This window comes from Neodiprion pinetum, chromosome 1 (assembly GCF_021155775.2).
Source record: "Neodiprion pinetum isolate iyNeoPine1 chromosome 1, iyNeoPine1.2, whole genome shotgun sequence".
Classification (NCBI taxonomy): Eukaryota; Metazoa; Arthropoda; class Insecta; order Hymenoptera; family Diprionidae; genus Neodiprion; species Neodiprion pinetum.
This window is the reverse complement of record NC_060232.1, coordinates 88,061-105,041: the sequence shown is the minus strand read 5'-3', so window position 1 is coordinate 105,041 and position 16,981 is coordinate 88,061. Positions and strand designations below refer to the sequence as shown.

General features: G+C 40.1%; 2 protein-coding genes across 2 annotated transcripts; one reads left to right on the top strand and one right to left on the bottom strand.

Moving 5' to 3' along the window:
* Nucleotides 1–1,345: 1,345 nt before the first annotated feature.
* Nucleotides 1,346–2,835, bottom strand: LOC138191207 (uncharacterized). Its single transcript, XM_069137531.1, has 3 exons — nucleotides 2,746–2,835; nucleotides 2,524–2,629; nucleotides 1,346–2,019 (listed from the first exon to the last, which is right to left on the bottom strand). Exons 1-3 carry the CDS (start codon nucleotides 2,821–2,823, stop codon nucleotides 1,658–1,660), a joined length of 546 nt encoding a protein of 181 aa, XP_068993632.1. The 5' UTR covers nucleotides 2,824–2,835; the 3' UTR covers nucleotides 1,346–1,657.
* Nucleotides 2,836–2,896: 61 nt separating this feature from the next.
* LOC124216857 (ankyrin-3) lies at nucleotides 2,897–15,542 on the top strand. The gene is made up of 11 exons (XM_046621919.2): nucleotides 2,897–3,035; nucleotides 3,194–3,246; nucleotides 6,084–6,185; nucleotides 7,389–7,521; nucleotides 8,036–8,199; nucleotides 8,328–8,483; nucleotides 9,478–9,606; nucleotides 11,124–11,321; nucleotides 11,666–11,962; nucleotides 13,602–13,799; nucleotides 15,034–15,542. The coding sequence occupies exons 2-11, from the start codon at nucleotides 3,196–3,198 to the stop codon at nucleotides 15,274–15,276; spliced, it is 1,671 nt and encodes a 556-aa protein (XP_046477875.1). The 5' UTR covers nucleotides 2,897–3,035; nucleotides 3,194–3,195; the 3' UTR covers nucleotides 15,277–15,542.
* Nucleotides 15,543–16,981: the final 1,439 nt, after the last annotated feature.

The following is a 16,981-nucleotide window of genomic DNA, read 5'->3' as shown; positions in this document are numbered from 1 at the left end:
AGTGGATTTAGTTTTTAATAGCTCGTTGGACATTTGTTGGTGTTGATAGTGAGTTCCCGACGTTTAATAGTCAATAGTTGAGTGGTTGTGAATGGCGAAAAGTATCTCAGCTCGGCACTTTTTGGCCCCTGAAATGCGGGAGACGATGGGAATAGTAACACGTGTCAAAAAATTACACATTTTTTTGGGCGATTTTCGAAATATGAGTAACTTTCCTGAATTCCGCTACAAAAGAGCGATGTACCCGCGAACTTTGAATTCTTTCTGTTTGTTTGTTTATTTAATACCTAATATAGGAAGAAAGAGAGGGAGTTTTCTCAGTCCGTAAGGGTAGGAGTGCTAAATGCTTTTCAGAACAGGCTATGTGACTTCAACTTTCACGGATCAGTGAAAGGCGGAAATTGATATCTTCAATCGACGTTGTTTTCATATCATCAATACTCCTGTTTACGTATCATGGAAACTATCAGAAACTATCATATGTATATTTTGTTCTGCCCCAGAAAAAAAGTCCAAGGCCTGGGTAATATATATAGACTACGCAGTCAAGAACGACCGAGTACGTAGATACCGGATGAACTTCGGATTGACCGATTTGAGTTGCTGAGGTTTTTTTATAATTTGGAGCTCTTTCTTTCTCGCGAGAGAGGAGAGCGGTCATTCGTCACTTGGTGATTGTTTGTAGTACTTCCACTTACGTACATGGTTATTTATAGAGAACCAATGGATATCCATCACCGATTTCAATCACACCGCAAACATTCGGGATTTCTGTAGAGTCTATTAGAGATCCACCATGAATATGGATCTTTTATGGAGCTGTGCGCATGGATTTCGCAAACGGCATATAAAAAAAGTAACGCACTCGTCATTTGCTGAGCCTCAGTCAACTTTCTTACGAGCATTGACTGAAGAATATATCTTCAGTTATAACGTTACGAGTAACGAAGTTTTCAAGGTTGATCGCGCAGTTTGTGCATTGATTTTATTCTTCTTGGTTCTGAGACAAAGCACGGCATTTGCAAGCCGGTGGTCATCGCGCGGGGATATCTATTGCAGAGTGTATAGTGACAGTGAAGCATCTTGCCGTGATTATTTATGAGATATATCTGAAAAGTGCAAAAGTATTTTTTCAACACGTTCATGGAATTGTGCCTCGCCTTAATTTTTCTTGTATGTAAGGACGTAAGGTGAATGGAAAATTGCTTACTTCGAGCGTGGATTTCGTTACCTTCCCGTCGTTTTCCCAAGGAGGTAATGAGCAATAAAATAAAACTGAATGATCTCGTTTGTCAATCATTGTTCTCATGATTAATTCACGTAAGTGAAATCAAACGTGAAACGCAATTATTTTATTTTGCCCAAAATTCACGATAAGGGCCTTATACATGCTCTTGTTAGAAACAGCCCGGTGTACAACAGGCGTAGGGGCTACTTCTACCGAATAGCCTTCAGCACCCTCGATTCGAACTTATGTATCATCATGTGACCAAGGGTACAAATTATACACCAACATCATACATCATATCATACATAGTATGAACGTTCGAAATCCAAATTTCGAATGTTCGGATGTTCAGAAATTACATTTCGACGTTACCGAAAGTTTTTTTTTTTCATATAATATTCGACCACGCTAATCAATCAGCAGAATTCCTCAGTCCGGAAATAAACGCGCAGTAGAGAGGACGTACGAAAATCGCGCTCGGCAAATTTCGAGCACCAAGTCCTCTATCTCCTGGGTACTGCGCTCCAGGTCGTCCACCTGGTGAATTTCGACTTCCAAGGCGAGCACTCCGTAGCTTCTGTGCCTTAGATCCTTTACCTGTGGAGTCTCGAATTTCAGGACGAACACTCCGTAGTTCCTGGGCTCCAAGTCGTCTACCTGGTGAATTTCGGTTTTCTGGACTAGCGCTTCGCATTTCCTGGGCTCCGGGTCGTCTACCTGGTAAATTTCGTCTTTCAGGACTCGACTTTCAGGACGAACGATCTGTAGTTCCTGGGCTCCAGGTCTTGTACCTGGTGAATTTCGACTTTCAGAACAAGCGCGCCGCAATTCCTGGGCCTCAGGTATGAGAACTTATTTTGTTTTAATAGTTAAATCATGTGTATTAATAAATAAATACGGATAATCACGTTCATCGTGCCCCAGGTTTTTCTCTTCCAAAGTGAGTGTCCCAATTACGTCGAATTTAAAAATTCAATCTATTACTTGATAACTCAATGGTATCAAGTAATGTTATGTTATACATCCCACTAAATTATTCGTTGTCCTAGAGCCTCTAGAGCTCTTACGTGAGTTTGTCGAATAAATGAACTGACGAAATGCTGTGAACCTAGCCTTGCATGCTTACATATTTCAGCATTGCGAACGCATTAATATAATTATCGTATATCCATGTGAAATATGTTGTAATAAATATAGAAATATTTATTAAAATTATTTCATGAACTTTATATTTTTATAAATATTATGCGCTGTGTGGGTACGACCGTATAAGTACAGATTACCTAGGCACATACCTATAAATCCCACGAGGCCCTGAAGAATCGTATTGATAATTAATACGTAATTGTGGTAAAGCATCGGAGTAGACCACAGAATTTTCTCCCTCACATCAAGTATAATCTATTAGTTTATAAAGTCATAAAAACGTCGTTTATATAAAAACTTATTAAGTTATTGTTAGTGCAGCAACTCCTACGTGATTGCGCTTTCGAAATACACGCAGACCAAGCGGTTACCTGGATATTTTCAACGGAGCCTACGTAACAGAAGATTGGTTGATTAATCGCATGTAAAGGTCCGTCAATGTAATACATGTGGGCATAGCGTATCTATTAACGTCTTCTGCTTGTGAACGATAGTACATCGTGGCAATCATCAGGTTTCAAGCGCAGAATAAGTTGACCAACGGCTTACAAATCTATAAATAAGCAATTTTAGATGTGCCATTGCTTTTACCACGGCCGCACTTGCGTCTTCGCGACACAGAGCTTACGACTCGTATAAATTACTTCACGGTGTTGCTCAGGTAAGCTTTCGAATATTGAAAAAAAAAATAATTAATAAGTGTTGATGTATAATGCAATATATGCTGTACATTTTCTTATGATATTATATAGTACCTACTATTCAACTATTTGTGAAACTGGCCAGATATAAGTTGAGTGTAGTTTAATTATTATTTAGAAATGACGAGAGAGCTGCACATCATTCCGAGCATCCCGATAAAGCTACAGGAGGTAAGATGATATTACGCAGTCAATGAGCTGCCAAGTGATAGTAAACATACGCGTTGTATAAACATAAAAATATGAATAGCAAAGGCATACCCCTCATCCATTTCTGTTATTTTTATGAACGTGCACTCCTTCACCCGAAACGGGGCAACCAATAGCTAGTTCCTTGGATCTCTTCCAGCTAACCGAGTTGAGTGTCTATTTTCGGATAAGATTGTATATTACACTTTAACAAGCGGTTGTACATCTTGAACTTATGCCTATGCGCCTATCCCTCGAAAACTAAATGTTAGGGACGGGGCGACGATGTCGGTAAATCGTCACATATTACACACGGTTACTTAGATAAGAATTAAATATTGTTTATTTCCGACTAACCCGTAATAGGTACTTTATTGACCTGAGAAGCGAAACAAAAGTAGCATGTGATTCTCTCATGTTTTTCCCGCAAATTTACTTATTCCCCTCATTTGCGGGGAAAATGTATTATTTCCCGCAAATTCAAAATGCTCCGCTTTTGTAGGTGGATCCCACTTTTGAAGTTAATAAAGTGGCCACGTTACGGTTAAGTCGGTAATAAATTCCTACGTGTAACATGGGAATAAAAGCCGATTATTCCCTCGGTTGATCACTGCCCTCACTTCGCTCATCCAGTAAACCGTCGCCTGAGAATAACCTGTTCTACTTTATTCCCTTGTCGCGTAATGTACTATATTTATCCGCAATTGATATTTCTGCGTATAGAGTGATGTAGTTTGGATGAAACAGAAAGAAATTTATTCGCTGATGAAGGTTTTATCTGGTTTTACGTAATTTCGTAAGACAAAGAGGGAATCAAACTAAAACTAATTGCAAAGTGAAAACCAAATGGCTAAGGGTTTAAGTATTATTTCAGTATTCCCCGGACTTCTGTGGCAATACAGATGGAAAATTATTATAATGACTTTATGGACTACGATAATTATATTATCCACGATTATACTATCACTGTTTACACCGATCAGTGTAAAGGTAACTTTATAGGTAATTCTAAGCTGAAAGTAAATCGTATTTAATGTTCGGCAGCGTAATTGGAATTGTGGTGAACTTGACGATGAGAAAAATTCTCTGCACCTGCCATAATATTATAGGGTAGGCACGAGACGGACTGGTACGGAAGACGCGATCATGTCAAATACGATAATTAAATCGTGTCGTCTTGTTGCCTGGCAGACATATAATTTAAGCGATAGTGAGGAATGTCAACAACATCAGGGGGCATGCGTATGGTATGTATAAAGTTAACCGACGCGGCGCGGCGCGTGGCTTGTCTTGGCCAGCTGCGCAACTCTTATTGATCGCCGGAATCACGCATTTTAACGATGCCTTATGTATTCGACGTATTCTATACGTATACTTATAAAACGCACAAAAATAGAGATACATTCCATATGGGTACACTACAGTATGACGGGATGTTCGCTGACATTGCCGTCACTCTCACAATCAGTCATTGTGCCGTATATTTTGTACGTGTGTAAGTATGGGTTAACCTTTACGAATCTCCCGTTTTTTTTTGTTCCTGCAGCAAGAACCCCGGTAAATAAGAACATATGTCCTTTGTACGGATGACCATCTTGCGGGATGACTGGCTAGTAATAGCCGCATTACGAGAAGAATGCTTATATATTCCGCAGGCTGTACGATCTGGAGTGTAGTGCATTAACGCTAGTGGGGAATACAATGTCGCGACGCAGCTTCCAGCCATGTAGCTTCATTCAAAAGAACCCTGTACGATTACCATCCCCTAGCTTTGCGCTTAATCGTTGAGGGACGCGTCTGCGCTGTTCTTCGATCCGTCGAGGCGGGTGGACGGGCGGCCCCACCTATTCTCATCGGGTATATCACTTGCAGAGTGCATTGCGCTAGTACCGTAAAATTTCTCGGATAATAGTGTAGGAAGACGAAAGGCGGGACGGGACACCCGTCGATCTGCGAGACAGACAGACCGGAGCCGAGATCATGGTCACGGATAACACGAATCAGGTGATTTAGCGATTCGGTACATTAATACTATAAAATAGGTGTATTTGATTTCTTACCGGGAATGGAGAATACCTATACGAGGGTGTTGGCAGAATCGAATAATCGTTCTCGTATCAACATCAGATCGACGTCAGCTCTATTCTTTATTTATAAAACTTGTATACTGTGCAATATGCATGCCGGCTACACACATACGATGATTCGCAGAACTTACCATGGTATGGCTGTAACGATGTGTTAAAATTTTCAGCATACAACCCCGTCAAACGCTTAAATACAGACGTGGTATAACTAGTGATACCGATTTTGTCATTCTCTCGATAGTATACCTACAGTCGCAAATGTACATACCTGTAATATTATAATATAGCTATGGTAATATCATTTTTAAATTCATTTTCACATTTATTTATATTGGTTTTCACATCTTGTACTTTGGCACACACCGGTTTCTTCTCGACATATTATTCGATTAAAGGCGATCGCCTTTTAAAATATCTCTGCTACGTCCATTCCGCACTGCGAATACGTCGCCGGGGTAGCACAATATGCCAGTTGCGTTGTGCAGTATAATATACTTCGTCCAGCTAATTCGATCCAATCACGCAACAACGAGTTCGTTCGCGTATACGGGGTGATAGACGGGAAAATATGTCATGTGTCAGTGACAGCATGAACCTCACCCGATGTACCCTGCATGTACACATCATGCCGGCACGTACGACGAGTCTTCTTTGAGTACATTACTAAATAGTATAACTATAAATATGTAATAATTCCTTTAACAACAATTATGTCTTTGATATATCTTTCAGGCTGATGATACGACGGCACTCCTACGGGCTGCTCGATCCGGAAATCTGGAAAAAGTTGTGGAATATCTGGATACAGATTTGGACATCAATACAGCTAATTCGGTAAGATGCGCCGATTATCCGCTAACACCCCTTCCCCCATTGTCCATCATTAAATCTATCGTTGTAACGTACAGTAGTTAATATATGGGATACAAATTTTAAAGATCACACTAACTACTTACAAGCTTTGAATTTTTAACTCCCAGAATTAATTCCGAATATATAATAGGGATCGATCGGACACTGTACCTAGATGAAACATACCTTGAAACATACCTAGTGTTAGCCTCTGACAGGTTATAGGCCGGAACAAACTGCGGGATAGAATAAAATAGAATATGATCAAGATCCACAAAATAGTATCAAGTACTAAGTAGTTCAAGGATACGATGTTGCTAATGCTAGTATACTAGACGTGGATTGTAAGGTTCAAATGCAGGCACATCGGCTGCCATAGGTGTAAGTAAATGTTCAACAAGTTAGGAGAAGATGAGTAAAGTGATGTTGAGAATTTACGGGGTATACGCTACAGGTCAACTTTAACGAGAGAGACGTAATGGAATTTACGAAGAGTGAAATCTGGAATTAACATGTTCCAAACATGTCATTGACGCAGCCACTTCCTGATGATTTGATTTAAAAGCTGCAAATGTCTGAGATAACTGTGAAGCAGAACTTTTACTTACCTATAACATATTTATAAGAAACGCTTTTCTCTCTCTCTCTCTCTCTCTCTCTCTCTCTCTCTCTCTCACTCACTTGGGTCTGACGTCCAGTCATAAATAATAAATAATCTTTTATAATTTCTCATGTTTTTTACAAGCCTGCCCTCTATACATATGCATATATACACCTATATACCTATATACCGACCGTAGTAGCTCACAATCAGGTCCTAGCACTCGTGGCTGCGAAGTGAGAGGGCTCGGATTCAAATCCCTGGCCTGTCCATTCGGTCCTGAGCGACAACTTGCAAAAATGTAGGACGGGTCGCGCCATTTAGGCGCTGGGTTGCTGGTCGTTGCTTTGGACTTGTGTCCGGCTATACATGGACAAGGTTTTCGGCAGTTCCACTTGTCCCTCGTGCAAATGCGGGTGTTTCTACTACGACTGCCGGAAAACTCCTGCTATACTCCTTTCTTCCTCTCACCGATTGCAAATATAATTTTGATTAATAAGGAATTATTATTATTATATATGACTATCAGTACATAAGGTACTATACCTATGTATACTATATAGAAAATATTAATTGTCTTACAGAACGGATTGAATGCATTGCACTTGGCATCAAAGGATGGACACGTGGAGATTGTGACAGAACTTTTGAAGCGTGGTGCTCGTGTCGATGCTGCAACAAAGAAAGGAAATACTGCTCTTCACATAGCTTCGTTAGGTAAGGCAATTCGTTACGTATATTATATGCGTAGGATACTTGAATATTTTTCAACGCAACGTTCTGTCCGCAACAAATTGTCCGCATACAGAGAGCGGCCGGAGAAGAAATGTGTCGATGGACCATAATTCGTTGTTGTAAACACGACATCTCGGGGTAATTTAGAAAAAGAAACATCTCGATTCGGTGCTTTCCGCACTTGTAACATGCAACATGTAGTACCATTCCTAATGTTTCATAACATACGTCTACGTATCACCTACTTCGAGGATCTATGCGAAATGTATTATCCAGACCAAGTTTATCAAGTAACTGCTCAGCCGTGTCGGTTTACACCTTTATGTTCGTCAGTACCTTTCGAAAGTCCGTATCAAAACCCTGAAAACTACTTCTTTTCGGGGCGCGATGACTCTCCTTATGCAAAGAGCTGCCCTCTACTGCATAGGTCATACTGTATTTTAATCATTGTCAGTCAGTTGTTTTTACATAATTTTCACTTGTCATATCGTTATAGCCGGCCAAGTGGAAATCGTGAATATCCTTCTACAGCACGGATCTACCGTAAACATACAGTCTCAAAATGGCTTTACACCTCTTTACATGGCAGCCCAAGAAAACCACGATCAAGTTGTCAAGATACTACTCTGTAACGGGGCCAATCAAAGTTTAGCGACTGAGGTACGAGAATTTGCTTGTATAGGCAAAAAATTTGATTATTACAAACGACCCATACCTATGTATGTATGTATGCATGTTTGTATGTACTTCATTATGACAGATTAGTATATCACACTTATGTATAATAGGATGGATTCACACCACTTGCTGTGGCAATGCAGCAGGGCCACGATAAGGTTGTCAGTGTATTACTGGAGAACGATTCCAAGGGTAAAGTTCGGCTACCCGCGCTTCATATAGCGGCTAAGAAGGATGATTGCAAGGCCGCAGATTTGTTATTACAGGTAAGCCATGGATTTTATATCGCGAGGATTCAGGGGGACATCTCTCCGCGTATTCTACTATCATTGGCCTGCAGAAGGGCGGGCCGCTTTACCGAATCCTCATGGTATATGATTTATACCGTTGAATAAAGAGGTGAAAAAAAGGAAGAAGCAGAGAAAGTGCAACACACCAATTGCCGAGACATTCTAATGTTTATCATTGTCGCCGCGACATAATATTATGTATTTTTGGGCGGTCGGGGATTCACTCGACTGTTGCGATTATAGTTCCGAGTCACGGGTAAAGGGTTGGTCGACAATACAGGCACACAAAAAAAAAGTATCTCTATACCCACGTGTTTTCGGACATACTGCCTGAAACATTAGTTCGTTGCCTTCGACATTGCAAAATTTTTCGTTGCGCAGGTAGAGTGAAAATATCCGACACATAACTCGAAGTATAATATACGTATATACCACCGTATATACAACACCGGATTCAGATTCAGCATGTCCAACAACATACAAGTTAGGTGGCTTAGTCCGCCGGACAAGACACTTTTATTTTGGTGCCTGTATAATTGACAAAAAAGAAACTATAAGTAATATTTTATAGTTTTGACACATTTCTTGAGTATATTTTCAAATTACATTATTTATCTGGATGAAAATTTCACGTGTAATTCTTATATTGCAAGACAATAAAATATATTTGCGCAAGTTTGTGCAGAGATATTTAGAGTTTCATGTAAATTTTTCGAGTTTATCCGAAGCGCTTTTCGGCACTTTACTACCTGATTGTTTGGTGACTTTTCTGGATTCAGCAGCAGCAGTCTACTTTCTTCTTTCAATATTTTTCTTCATTTTTCCAGAAAACTGATCCATTTCTCTGTAATCACACGATCGCATAACTTTAATGGTACAAAATCAGCAAAATATTTCACTGACCAAACTGGATAATTAATTTTTGTTTAACCCTTACTCAACATTAGTACAGTTATGTAAATACCCGCAGAACGATCACAAGCCAGACGTCACTTCAAAGAGTGGGTTCACACCTCTGCACATTGCAGCGCATTACAGTAATGAAGAAATTGCAGGTCTCTTAATAAAGAGGGGAGCAGATGTGAATTACTTAGCTAAGGTAAGAAAATTATACTGCTGATTAGACTTGTATAAATGTATACCTGTATTCCTACGTTATACACGTAGGGACAAACTTTTAGCAGCATATCTGTCACGGGAAATAATTGAGTGGTATTAAATTGTCGAATATTTGATCAGAGTGGTACAGATGATACCTCGAATGAAAAATGATTTTGAAGCTGAAAATCTTGACTTCAAGCTCCATTCTCCACACTTAGTCTATACTCATTGTTTCTCAAATAATCCTACCTTTTAAGTCACTCATGTCAAATCTGTAAAGTGAACCTTCGACTTCGCGCAATCATGCACGATTAACAACTTTTTTTTTTTTTTAGATTTTCGAAGTAACCAAAAAAATACTTTCAAAAAAATTTTGATCTTACGTAACACGAGAAAAAGTCCTCTTTGACTCGAGTCTATCTTTGGTATTAAAGGACATACCTAGGAGAAACTGAAAAGAGGCTTTTCACGGGAAATCTCTATTCTTCAAGATGATAACACGGGAACACATGATTGCCATTTTTACAGAAGCTGTGTTGCGGTTAAGCTTAAATTTCGATCACCGAATTCTAAGGGCCATTTTTGGAAAGTTGTCTAATCTATCAGTGACATCGCGGGTAATTTTTGATCAAAGATTCAGAGAGGCAATTCTTACTTCTGATGCTGGATAACTTGGCGAGCAAAAATCGCAGACAAAATTTAAGAAAACAAACAATCGTTCGTCGCGCATCACTATACGCAAGGTTCAAGATTCACTCTACAAATTTGGCATGAATGGCTGAAAGACAGGATTACTTGAGTCAAAATGCGTATAGACTAAATCTGGGGAATGGAGCTTAATATAAGGATGTACAGGCGTCTGGGTCGAAATCGTGCTAGGTCGTTGAAAATTATACGGGCCCGTTAATCGTTTCCACGAGCGTATTATTTTCCACAACAAGAATAATATATGAGGGATTCTCCGTCAACTCGGCCACGTTTTTTTCGACCATCTCAGATCTGCCCCATAACTGGTTATATCAAAGTACTACTAGAAGGTACTCTATGTGAATTTTTTCAGATTTTCTAATTCATTATTTGAGAAATTGCCGTTTTTTTTCAAATGAATATATCACGCAAACTTGGAGTAACTGAAAAAAAATGACTTTACATAATTTACGTAATTTTGTCGGCAAAAAAAAGGGTCCTTTTTGAATAAAAAAAATAATTTCTTCCTTTTTTGGTAAAAAATCAGCGTTACCGGAACGTAAAAATTTTTTCAAAAATTCCTCTCGAAAGCTAACAAAAAATTACAACTTTTATGAATAGTCATTTTTTTTCAGTTACTCCAAGTTTGCGTGATATATTCATTTGAAAAAAAAACGGCAATTTCACAAATAATGAATTAGAAAATCTGAAAAGATTCACATAGAGTACCTTTTAGTAGTACTTTGATATAACCAGTTAGGGGCAGATCTGAGATGGTCGAAAAAAAAGTGGCCGAGTTGACGGAGAATCCCTCATATTTGACTGCAGCACAACATTAGTCCACTTCACGTCGCTGCCAAATGGGGAAAGATCAATATGGTGAAGTTATTGTTGGAAAACTCAGCAACGATAGACGCAAAGACACGAGATGGCTTGACGCCGTTACATTGTGCGGCAAGATCGGGGCACGATCAAGTCGTTGCAGTTCTTCTTGAAAATTCAGCACCGATCAGTGCACGAACCAAGGTGAGAAGGACGCTCCGATACTGTGTTTAATTTAATGATCGTACTTCTATAATCACACTGCATCCCATTATGTGAGTATTCGTGCACCAAATGTTAATAATGGGATCTACCCACGAACGTCTCTGAGAACACCCTTTCTAACCACGCGTTTTTACCTGACAATAAGAACCCAAGCAGGTCTGCCTGACAAAGGCCCTTGCCGTCTTGTTGAGGATTTGAAAAATATTCCACTCGTACTTTTTCGTCACTGTGGCCGAACATCAAGCTCCTGCTCTATACGTTATATCACATGCGGATATGAGATGTTGCATATTTACACTACACTAGGTAATATGTGTTACTAGAATGGTTTGGCGCCTCTACACATGGCTTCGCAAGGGGATCACGTGGACGCCGCGAGGGTTCTTCTGTATCACCGGGCACCGGTGGACGAGGTGACCATAGATTATTTGACATCTCTGCACGTAGCAGCCCACTGCGGCCACGTGCGGGTCGCTAAACTCCTCCTGGACCGCAGGGCTGATCCGAACGCGCGGGCTTTGAATGGGTTCACTCCCCTTCATATCGCCTGCAAGAAGAACCGTATAAAAGTGGTTGAGCTCCTCATCAAGCACGGTGCCTCCATCGAATCTACTACCGAGGTAAACAACTTCTGGCTGCATGTAAATGCGTAGGTATAGTATACGTAAAATACGTACCTACACCGATACTGTGTGAGAAAGTAATTTCCGGGAGCATATTATACATACCCATTGCGATGCGCGTTAAATGAAATGTGAATGCTCCGAGCAAGGACCGGGGCAATTCAATATTACACAACGGAGTCACCTCATCCGAGGCCTGCAAAATGAGGATAGTAAAGTACAAGTGAAATTTCGTTATCGCAAATATGTGACGAAGGTATCGATAGGACAACGGTATAATTATTTTTCCTATTTGATATACATACATTTTACCTTACCTACAATTGACCCGATATTTCAAAATCGTCCATTTTCTCAGACATTCAGCTGGCTGAAGCTTGGTACCTACCCAGGGGTCTATGAGAAACCCGGTTACGTGTCTAAGTTCGAAATTGAGAAATTCAGAATAGTGGATTCAAAGAGTTGGTTGTTCCGAATTTGTAAATATTGAAATCAGATTTATAATCAGTGATATCAGAAAAGCCGTGGTAACACAGTTTCATCGAAATAAGATAACTTGTTGCATTTCCGTCAAGTGCCTTGGATCTGCCATTTCGAATTCCCAAATTTAGAGCTAAGATTTGGAGTTGGGGACCTCAAAAAACCTCTCAATTTCTAGCTTTTATTTAATGGGAGGTAGGGATAAATGTATGACAATAAAATAACTATTTGCCTTTGTCGCATCATAGCTTGGTCAATATGCGCTTTGTAGCAATTATATTTTACTGTCCTTATTTTTCATGCACAACACCGCTATGAAGTTACTACATCCCGTGGTCTAGCACGACCAACGACCGAACTGATTACGTCAGGTACAGTGAATTTCCCACTCAATTAGATGGTTCTGCGAACAGCATGTACGACTTTTGGTACCTCGATCACCCACATTAGAGTTTGTCGACTTTCGTATTACAATATGACAGCTCCCTATGGGGGCTTTGCATGAAATCAACGAGTATACAGAAGGCCATATTGTTCTGGCCCGCGATCAGTAACCGAACCGAACATGGCAGCGGCCGTGAATTTGTTACCCAATTAGTATTTCTAGCAGCCACGGCTCTTGGTGCTCAATTAATATTGTGCTCCCATTAGAGTCGAAAATGAAATCATTGCACAAAATTACCTGGTATTGCTTGCCCAGAGCATTGCCAATAAGTACGATTAATGCTAATTAGTAATCGGACATAAAATGATTTCCAGTGTAAGAGGTACACCAGAGTAAGGTCAAATCTGGCTACCCGCGTTTCAGTGGATCAAAAATGAGGCACTAACCATTGATGTTTCCCAATATTGTTATGGGAAAAATGATATTAAAACCAAACCAGCGCTATAGCGACACCTGGAGCTGACACGTTGTGTGTTATCATATGGCAAACTCCAATTTATTGCTTTCCTGCTAAAATTAGAGAGGTTAGATCCGACATTATTCGGGTGTACAGCTATCTATAGTAGATACTATGGCATCCAATAAAATCGGTTTTGCCATAATATACCATTATAAGGAATTGTAATATCGTGTGCAGAAAGCCAAGTGGGCGCAGCTTATACCTATATTATATGACATCATTCAATTTTCTACAATTCTTATGTTTTCCAGTCTGGATTGACGCCCTTGCACGTGGCCAGTTTTATGGGGTGTATGAATATCGTTATATTCCTACTGCAGCACGAAGCCAATCCTGATGTCCCAACGGTGCGAGGCGAAACACCGTTACATCTTGCGGCTAGAGCTAACCAGACTGACATTATACGAATTTTGCTAAGAAATGGCGCCAAAGTTGACGCCCGTGCCAGGGTAAGATATTATTATAGAGAGGCTCGTTTCGATCTCCTCGGACCACTATTGTCATATGATTACATGCAGTCTCAAGGGCAAGGGGTAGAAAAGCAAATTAAGTGCACTTGTCCCGTTCCAATGGAAACCAACCAATTTCAGCTCTTATTGCAGCTGATGCAGGTTTCTTTTTATTCCGATGCCTTTTTTTCATTCAACCATCCCCGTGAGTGGTGATCAATGGTAAGCTGGTCATACCTAATTTCCACGTTGTCAGGTCCTGTTACAGGTACAATTATTTCACACACCGTTATTTCAATAAAATACAAGATCGGGAGTGGAGTATCGAATTGAAACAAATTGCTCACCGCGTTCCGTTTGCTTTCTCGCTCTGCGGCAAAGAAAAAAAAAAAAACATGCTTAGCTTCGAAATTCATTTCTTCAGAAAATGATGGGTTATTTAGGAAAGAAGTTCGTGACCAGGAGGTAGATTGAAGATGAAGTTTGTCGAAATTCCGGTCAGGAAGAAGAAAGTTTAATACTTTGAAAGACGTGAGAATAAAAATCGACGTTTCGGCCGGGCCCTGCCGACCATCCTCAGGAATAATTTAAAAAATGACGACCAGTACATGCTTGGGTGTTGTTAGTAGTACAGCATTTGGGATGGAAGTTATTCGGATCTTCGAAACGTCGATTTTTATTCTCACGTCTTTCAAAGTATTAAACTTTCTTCTTCCTGACCGGAATTTCGACAAACTTCATCTTCAATGATGGGTTAGTGAGACTGAACGGTATTATATCCTTTGTTCTATTATACCGTCGTAAGATTTGAATAAGCTGGCGGTCGATGTCCAACGCGCCCAATAATTTGCCGTCTGCGACTACGCGGATTTTCACCTGCGTCGTTATAATCACGGCTACTTGCGGTCGCTGATTCTGGCCATAAGTCTGACCTTTGAATTGCGATTTTTTTTTTTTTAACAAACTGTAGTGTGGCCGATGCGTCCGTCGACGAGTAAAAAAAGTAGTTAAAAATCATCTCATTTTCATAAATATCGCGTGGGCCTCGGAATCTTTGAGTTGCTGATTAGAAACGAATGAAGTATACCATGCGTGATAGTAAATTGCGCGCAATATACATATTGCGTTGATCCCACACAATTTGTGATACATATCTATTTGTGGGTGTGACACGGGCGTGGATTATTATAGTATTAGATGAATTATATTCGGATGTCTACCGGTGTTTATTCAGGAACAACAAACGCCGTTGCACGTGGCGTCTCGACTTGGGAACGTGGACATCGTTATGCTTCTCCTGCAGCACGGGGCTGCTGTGGATACCGCGACCAAGGACATGTACACGGCGTTGCATATCGCGGCTAAGGAGGGACAGGAGGAGGTAACGTACATGGAGATTTCCAAATTAGCCGACTATATCAACGCACATAATAGTATCTATCTCTTCTGGACACGGCACCAAGAATATTTAATTTAATTTCATTTCATTTCATTCAGTTTATATAAGAATTCATCGCGTCCGCTGTAGAGACAATATGAGCTTTTAGTTGTAATTATATGCATACACCTATTCTCCTTCATATCAAAATTGGCATGGACGAACCCCAGCCCAGCCCACCCCACCCCATCTCATCAGTCACGCATATACGTACTTTATTTCTCTCTTTCTTTCTCATGTATCATATTTCCATTTTCGTACATTTTGTCGTTGGTAGTTGAATAAATATATGATTTGTTTGTGTATTCGCAACTCTTTATTTGCTACCCTTTTCAATATCGAGACGGACTAGAACCGCAGAGCCTTAAGGGAGAAGCGTAATCTTTGGTTAAAGATATGGTTCCAGTTTTTTCGCTGGCAGATACCGCTGTGATCGTGCAAAACCCTCCGCTACCAGGATCTAACCACGAGCGCGTACATATGTAAAGGTCGTATTTACGAGCTCACACTTGAATCATATACTTGCGCACAGCGCGTCGCGCATCCTTTAGCATTATAACGGTTGTAGCCGAGTAACAAGATAAATATAGACAGGGCAAGGGCTCTAATCCAGTGACAGAAAACAGTCAATCCTTAATGGTATCACAGCTGTTAGATTGGCGTGCAGCCAATATGCACCGTATCGCTGTACTCGGCTTCTGATTGAGTCGGCAATGCGCGGCTCAGAAGTATATAGGTACTCGGAGAGAAAAAGGTCGTGAAATCAACCGAATAGATTAAGCTGGTGGAAAATTTTTTGCTTCAATCATTATTTTGTGAAAATGAATATAACGTAGTTAACGTACAACAAATCCTGTCAAGTCAAGTCAACCGGATGAGTTATTTAAACTATGCAGTTAATTTGATTGAAAATTTGTCAGTCCCAAACAATTTTCAGTTGTGTCAACTCAACGATCCGTTTGAAGAAGAGGATACCTGCCATTAACTGCGTGTAATCGCTTCGACTGAATATTTTTTGTCACCAAAGAATTCAGTATTGCGCGGAATCAAAGAGCCTGTCCGAAAATTGCCTCATCTTGGGGCCTGATCGGATTTTTCTGAAACAAAGCCCCGCGAACATGACACGTACCATTCATTGTTCACAATGATACACTGAATATATTCATCAAATTTCAGTTAAAAATATTAAAAATGGTGAAAGTTATACACTTTGAAAGGATAACATTTCTCGAAATCAATTTTGAAGAAATTAAAAATACGATGAAATTGTGATCAAATGCATTTTCGTTTTTTATTGATAACAAACAGTGGCAATATGGCTGACAATGAGATAAACTACATTTCCACCTATGCGTCCGAACGGTCCCGCTCTCTTGTTGTTTCCGAGTTTTTTTGACCCTGTTTTTGGCTATTTAATAATGTCCAGATTATCCGAAAATTAGAGACTGGTAGAGAGAATATACTATAATGTGTACGTCCAGGCTGGATTCTCTCATGTAACAAAGGCGAAAAATATTACTCCGGAATCGATACGTTGCCAGACTTGACTCTTGTCAGTTCATTTTGTAGATCATATTTCAGGTTATTTGATGCAAAAGCCCCATAAGTACTACGGTAGGTGCTTAAAAAAAGAATGGGCAGCAAAATCGTGGCTGTTTGCATAAGTAGTTAAGTATGAAGTTCTCGATGGGTTCTTTTATTTGCACGAGATGACCTCCAGATAAGTCGTCTTTTTCTTTCAGGC